Raw genomic sequence first — 7,363 nt, forward strand, 5'->3', positions numbered from 1 at the left:
CCCACAGCCCCACCCCCGGCGATGGCGGAGAGCTGTGCCCGGGCCGCTGCAGGCAGGGGAGTGTGGACGCCGTTCACACCGGCTTTGCATGGGGTTCCGAGTCCCCCTCTGCAGGTGCCTGCCTGGGTGACCCAAGGTAGCGTCTCAGCGTATCCGAGCGTCCGTGTTCTCGGGTGCAGAGCAGGAATAGTGACCACGGCCCCGGATTCTGCGGAAGGGATGATGAGATGAAATGTGCTGCCCTGGCCGGTGTGGTTCAGTGGATAGAGCGGCGGACTGAAGGGTTCTGGGTTCCATCCCGGTCAGGGGCACGTGCCTGGGTTGCAGGCTCGATCCCCAGTGCGGTTCTTGCAGGAGGCAGCCGGTCCATGATTCTCTCTCATCATGGATGTTTCTCTCTCTCTCTCCCTTCCTCTCTGAAATCAATAAAAATATATTAGAAAAAAAAAAGATAAAACATGCAAAGCTTTTAATGAGGTGCATGGCGAGTACTCGAGTACTGCGGGCTCCATAGGCGTTAGATGTGCGTTGTGACTGAAAAGGCTCCCAAGTCTCGGCACCTGGGCCGGGGAGTAGTCATTCCTGGGGTTTGGGGTCTTGCACGTTGCTCTCTACAAACAGGTTATACTCGCCCATCTTACATTTGAGGGAGGATTAGACTCAGCACAGAAGACCTGTAACCACTTTGGTTTGTTTGATCAAATGTGCGCAGGGATGAGATTTATAGAGTGTAGTGTGAACCACATTGTCTAATATTTGGGCGTCTGAATCAGGGCTCTGTCTCATTCTTATTCTGTCCACATCCTAGGGCCGCAGGTTTTCTTCAGACAAACAAGTAAGAAACAGAGGCGTAGATGTGTTTAGAAGTTGAAGCCACGTTGGTGAATATATATATTTTTTGAGCATGAAGAAAGACCTGTATTTTTTCACTTTAGGACACCATCAATTGTATGATCCAATTTCATAGACACCAAACTGTGAAGAATCTTTTTAACAAAACGTAATATCCCCAACCACGTGCATCACATAACTTTTAAATGAGTTCCCTCATTACAAGTTGAGCAGCTCCTCAGCTCCTAACCCAGTGGTTCTCAACCTTGGCTGCACATTAGAGTCACCTGGGAATCTTTTTAAAATCCTGATTTCTTTGTTATGGGGTGAGGCCACAACATTAGTAACAAACAGAATTTCCGGAGGATGAGGACCAGAAATCAGGATTTAAAAAAAGATTTCCAGGGTGATTCTAATGTGCAGCCAAGGTTTAGAACCACTGTCCTAACCTGTGGTATTGTCAACATAAGAAACAGTCAAACCTGTAGAGAGTTTGTGAGTTATGTGAGCCAAAACGATGACAATTGCCGGGAAGCAAAATCTCAACGGATCGAGAAAATGCTCCTGAAAAATGGCAGTTTGCACCCTATTTGATACATTACGATCAAAAGAGGAGGCATAAGTGGGATACATGAAGTCCCCTGGTGACAGGTTAGGGAGGCGGGAGAGAGCAAAGCAGGGTTAGGGGATCTCTGGGATCGGATAAAGAGTAAAACTTATTTTACCGAGGTGGGTACAGGATAGTTAACAGTCAGCGATGAACACACTTAGAGTAAGAACAAGGAGCTTTGTAGTCTCTGCTCTGGCTCGGCTCCTGTGCTTTGAGGGGTCTGGAGGAAGGAGTTGACTTTGACATTCCAAAGGTCTGTTATCGTAGACACAAAAAGACTGTAGACAGGCTCCATTAAGGTAAAGATGGACTTTTTTTCAGGGAAGGTTCTAGCCTAGGACATGACTACCCGCCGTAAACTGCTTTTAGTTGAAAAGTTTTCATTTCAGACCCTCCGGTGTGGTTAGTGTAGGCTTCTGCGTTTGTAAGGCCGCCACGCAGGCCTCCTCTGAGCTCGTCAGGGTGAGTCTGTGGCCCCTTTTCGTCCACAGTATTTTAAACCAGTGCAGCTCCAAGTGTGGTCTGCTGGCCTGCAGCTCCCTCGGAGAACTTGCTAGAAATGCAGGACATGGGGATGGGGCCCAGAGTCCACATGTTAATAAGCCCCAGAGGTCCCTCCGCACGTTCATGTCCGAGAAGCACCTTTGAAGCCGGCCCTTGGGGTTTCTGTGATGGACGTGATGCGTGGGCAGGGTGAGAGCTTCCATGACAGCTTCGCAGCTGTGCCATCTGTAGCCCCGCTTCCTGTCCCTGAATGAGCATTGCTCTGTTCAGAGTAGAAAACGCCTCGGGCCTTTCGCCCAGCAGGAATCATTTCGTGTCCGTTTTCCCGCCCCCAGGTGTAATCTACCACACCCTCTCCCAGAAAGAGGCCAAGGAGCTGGATGTCCAGGTAGGTGCTTGGCAGGGGGTCTGGGAGCGACGGGGGATGACACAGATGCTCGGTGGCCTCAGAGCCTTTCCGAGTCCCACTCCTCGTCTCCCCAGTCCACGGGGCTCCAGCAGGGCCTGTTGTCCTGATGACTCTCCCACATGCGGGTCTCCTTTCCCGTTGTGTCATCTCCCATCGTGTGGGGACACCGGGCTGTGTCCACCTGAAACCTGCCCAGGTGGACGCTGTCATTTGACCTGGTCACTGGCTCCCCTGCACCCCCAACAGGCAGAGAGACCACATTTGTGAGATTTATGGATCCTTCTGTGATCTGCCCATTTGGCAGAAGCTCCCTCATGAGGAGGGAGATACCGGAAATCAAGATTTTGAGACCGATAGGCCTTTATTTGGCGTCTCCATGGAGGGCCACTTAGGTGTTCAAGACAGTCCAGTCATTGTCAGTCCCCTCTCTGAGCGACTTGGAGAGTGTGCGTGTCACATCTTCTCCAGGGACACGTCAGCCCGAGTGTTTACAGCCGCTTGGTACAGCGAGGGTCCAGGAAGTGGCCTGCCAGAGGCAGGACTTCGGGAGGCAGTGCCACCTGGCCTGGGGCGGGGTGGGGGGCCGCGGCTGCAGTTTCAGGGCAGTGATGCTCGGAGGCCCCTCCAGAATTGCACACTGTGACGGCTGCTCTGCCCCCTGAAACCTGTGCTCAGTCAGGGTCACATGAGGCTCTGCTGTGTGTCCAGAGAGTGAGCAGGAGGCGGGAGGGGGCGGTGCTGAGATGCCTGACAGTTCCTCCCCCAAGTGATGCGCCCACAGCCGGAAACCCACGTAAGAGGACTGCGACACCCACCGTGAGCCGATCCAACTCCTGGGCTGGCTGTGCCGCCTCCTGGGGTTAGAGGCCTCTCCTTCAGGCCAGAGCTTGGCTCCGCCCCAGCTGGCCTCCAGTCCCCACTGATTGAATGCCGCCCCTCTTCCTCCCACCAAAGACCAGGGAATCTTTTCCTCCACATACAGAGGTGTGATCTCATCACCAGGGTGGCCTCAGGGACAGGGTGGGCCCTGGAGTCTGGCCTGGCTGTCTCGTGTGACGGCCACGGACAGGCGTCAGGATGTGGCTTTCGCACCTGGACAGCGGTGGGTGGGGGACAGGCAGCACTCGGAGGCGGTGTGAGCCTCTGTGGGGGAGGCAGCCTGCCTGCGAGGACCCGGGGTGACTGTGCCTCGCAGAGCAGTGAGCCCCCCCCCCTCTTGCTGTCCCCCCAGCGCCCGGGAGCCCAGCGCGCTGAGGCCTTCCTGCAGGCCTTCCTGCGGCGCTGCACGCCCCACATGAGCCAGAGCGCCCGCGAGGACCAGCTGCAGCGCAAGGCCGTGGTGCTGGAGTACTTCACCCGCCGGAGGGGCAAGGAGCAGAGGAGGCGGGCCAGGGGCCTGTCCGCGCGGCAGAGGAGGGCGCTGCGGCTCTTCGACATTAAGCCGGAGCAGCAGAGGTACCGGCCTTCCTGCCTGCCTTCCTGGCCAGTGGAGCCTCCCGCTTCTGCCGCCAGGGGGCAGCCTTCCTTCACCCACCGGGACTGGGTTTGGGTTTGGCTTTGGCTTTTAATAGGGAGGCTGGTGAGTGGCTGGCTTCTGTCCCAACCCTAATAGGACCTGCCTCTAGTGCGTCTGTTGCCCATGGCAACAGGCTGGCTGTCCTCCAGCTCTTTCAGAAAAGAGCAACTGAGACTTCTTCATACGCATCTCCTTAAGCTTCTACTAGCACAGGCAGAGTCACCCACGGGGTTACTGCCCGGGAGCGTGCTGCCCGCGTGTTGGGAAGCCTCGGCAGGGACATGGCACTCCTCGTGGGAGGGGCTCCCTCCTGCCACGCGGCCCTCCTTGGCTCGGCTCTGGGTGTGGGTGCCTGGGGACTGTTTGTAGACTTTCGCTTCCAGACCTGTAGCCAGCAGCCTCCCACACCCACTGGACAGTCTGTCACCCTGTCCATGGCCTCCCGAGAAACCAGCTGGGTTTGGGGCCGGGGGGGTCTGCCCCAGGGGGCCTCGTGCTGTCCCCACCGCTACGGCCCCCTTCAGGTTTGAGCCGAGTCTCTCCATCCTCTAACCCACAGTTGGGGTCCTCTCCTCCGCGCCCTCCCCTGCCCGGCAGACCTGTCACCGTCCCCGGGTCCTGCGTGACACCAGCAGCTCGGGTTGAACACGGGCTCACCTAGCTCAGCGTCCTGACGGCAGGGCCTCAGAGTGCAGGCGTCAGCAGCCTGGAGTGGGTTTCTTCCGGGAGGAGAAGTCCAAGTGCGCGTGTGCTGGGCTCCGTGCAGGCGGGTCCACGGCCCTCAGGCCCAGGCAGCGTGGCCCAGTGTGTCCGGCTGCTCCGGCAGCTCTAGACATTGCCCCGTGGTCTCGGGCAGCTGCCTGCGCTCCAGGTGTCACAGCTGTGTCCAGTGGCAGGGAGGGGAGGGGCCAGGAAGGCGCCCCTTCCTCGTCTCACTAGCAGGAATGTGTCCTTGGAGGGCCCACCGGTGAGGAGACAGGGTCTCGGGGTGGAAGCAGGCGAATGGAGATGGTGGCCCCAGGCGTCCTTGGCGGGAAGCCGAGTGCTGTGCTTTGGACGGTGTCATCAAGCTCACGGGGCTCGCTTCCACCCTCTGACTTCCCACAGATACGACCTCTTTCTCCCCCTGCACGAGCTCTGGAAACAGTACATCCGGGACCTGTGCAATGGCCTCAGGCCAGACACGTGAGTTGAGTTTCTGAAGTCTTGCCCTTTGGGGGAACCCATGCCTCGCGGGCCCTGACCCTGACCCTGACCCTGACCCTAATGGCTGTGGATGCGGCCTGGGAGCCCGCTTCCCGAGCAAAGACGGTGAGGCTTCCATCTGCCCTGCAGGCAGCCCCAGGCGATCCAGGCCAAGCTGTTGAAGGCAGATCTCCATGGCGCCATTGTTTCAGGTGAGGGCCTGAGAGCACGTGGCACGCGGGCGGCACTGCGGGGTCAGGGTGTGAGAGTGCTCCTGCCGGGGACGTCCCCAGGTCGGCACTGGGCTGAGAGACATCACCATGGTCGGCAAACTGCGGCTCGCGAACCACATGTGGCTCTTTGGCCCCTTGAATGTGGCTCTTCCACAAAATAACACGTGCGGGCGCGCGTACAGTGCGATTGAAACTTCGTGGCCCATGCGCAGAAGTCGGTTTTCGGCCTGGGTGAGTCTATTTTGAAGAAGTACTGTTGATATTTGGCTCTGTTGACTAATGAGTTTGCCGACCACTGTACTAGAAAGGTACGCGCTGTCCCCGCGGGCGCTGAGCTACACCTGCCCCTGGCTCAGCCAGCACCTCCCTGAGGAGCAGCTGGACGCTGACGGGCAGGAGGCAGGGCAGCACCTGCCCCTGGGGGCGCGGGAGCTGCGCCCTTGGCGGTGAACCTGTGGGTCCAGGAGGCCTGCGAGCCCCCCTCCAGCTCCCCCTCTAGCCACGGTGCAGGCGTGAGCTGCGCACGGGCACAGGAAGTTCAAACCACACGTGGGGGTTTGGTTCCCTTAATTTTTTTTTTTATAAATGTTACTTTTCTTTGAAAAATATTTTTTTAATTGATTTCAGAAAGGAAGGGAGAGAGAGAAAGAAATATCACTGATGGAGAATCACGGATCGCCTGCCTCCTGCACGCCCCGCACTGGGAATGGAGCCCGCCAACTGGTCATGTGCCCTGACCGGGAATCGAACTCTGAAACTCCTGGTTCAGGGGTCGACACTTAACCACTGAGCCATGCCGGCTGGCGGTTCCTTTAATGTTTGAGCTGGCTTTTCCCGCCGCTGCGCTGCCTCCTAAACGCCCCGCACTGGGGATGGAGCCCGCCAACTGGTTACGTGCCCTGACCGGGAATCGAACCCTGATCTCCTGGTTCATGGGTTGACACCTAACCACTGAGCCACGCCGGCCGGTAGTTCCTTTAATGTTTGAGCTGGCTTTTCCCGCCGCTGCCACCCGTCTCCCTGCAGGTCTTACGCTCTGGTTTTCACCTTGGAGCGTGGTCAGTCCCCCACCCCATCCCCACCCCCGCTGAGTGCAGAGCCTCGAGCCACCTGAAAGCTGTTTGTGGGGGACCTGGGCTGGCGCTGCCCTGGGAGGTCCTGGTGCTGAGAGGAGGGCTCTGACCTTGAGCCCTGACCGTGGGGGCTGAGCTCTGTTCAGGACGTGAGTGACCTGGCCTGTGCAGGGGGACCCCGCCAGCCCGGTCTCCTGGTAGCTCATTTCTAGAACCTCGTGGGCAGGGCTGCAGCAGGCGGGCTTGACCTGAAAGCTGTTTGTGGGGGACCTGGGCTGGCACTGCCCTGGGAGGTCCTGGTGCTGAGAGGGGGGCTCTGACCTTGAGCCCTGACCGTGGGGGCTGAGCTCTGTTTAGGATGTGAGTAACCTGGCTGTGCAGGGGGACCCCGCCAGCCTGATTTCCTGGTAGCTCATTTCTAGAACCTCGTGGGCAGAACTGCAGCAGGCGGGCTTGTGCCGGCTCCCCACGCGGTCTCTCCTGCTCCTCCGCAGTGATACCCAAGCTGGGCTGTGTGTTCTCCGTGGAAACCGACGGCTTCGTTTCCTACATTCACGGGAGCAAATTCCAGCTCCGGTCGAGCGAGCGGTCCGCCAAGAAGTTCAAAGCGAAGGGAACCATGGACCTGTGAGCTCTGCGGCCCACGGGGTCACGGCCGAGAGGAACACCGGCCCGAGCCCAGCTCCTGGGAGACGGCAGGCACTTCCGGGGAGACCACCCCGGTCGGTAGGACACCTGGGAAGAAACGCCTGGTGTCGGGGAGCAGGTGCACAGTTCCGGGGGCCTGCGTGTTCCTCCCTCCCGAGGAGAGAGGGGCAGGAGACACTGAGCGGCACTGGGGGCTCATGGACGTGGGGGCTCCGCCGCCGGTCCTGCGTCTGCTGCTCTGTGACGCGAGCTGTCTGTGATCATAAAAGCATTTGGGCCTTGGCTCCAGTTTCCAGTCTCGTGCGGTGCAGCAGGTGGGGGGGTGGGGGAGGGTGGGGCCTGGGCAGGGCCGCC

The 7,363-nt window shown here is 58.8% G+C and overlaps 1 protein-coding gene across 1 annotated transcript; it reads left to right on the forward strand.

Annotated features, from left to right (window-relative positions):
• The first annotated feature begins 21 nt into the window (after positions 1-21).
• On the forward strand, positions 22-6,992 carry POP4 (POP4 homolog, ribonuclease P/MRP subunit). Its single transcript, XM_014528415.1, has 7 exons — positions 22-136; positions 1,895-1,903; positions 2,281-2,333; positions 3,586-3,809; positions 4,978-5,055; positions 5,206-5,267; positions 6,856-6,992. The coding sequence occupies exons 1-7, from the start codon at positions 22-24 to the stop codon at positions 6,990-6,992; spliced, it is 678 nt and encodes a 225-aa protein (XP_014383901.1).
• The last annotated feature ends 371 nt before the right edge of the window (positions 6,993-7,363 follow it).

The sequence above is a fragment of the Myotis brandtii genome, unplaced genomic scaffold (assembly GCF_000412655.1).
Source record: "Myotis brandtii unplaced genomic scaffold, ASM41265v1 scaffold633, whole genome shotgun sequence".
Classification (NCBI taxonomy): Eukaryota; Metazoa; Chordata; class Mammalia; order Chiroptera; family Vespertilionidae; genus Myotis; species Myotis brandtii.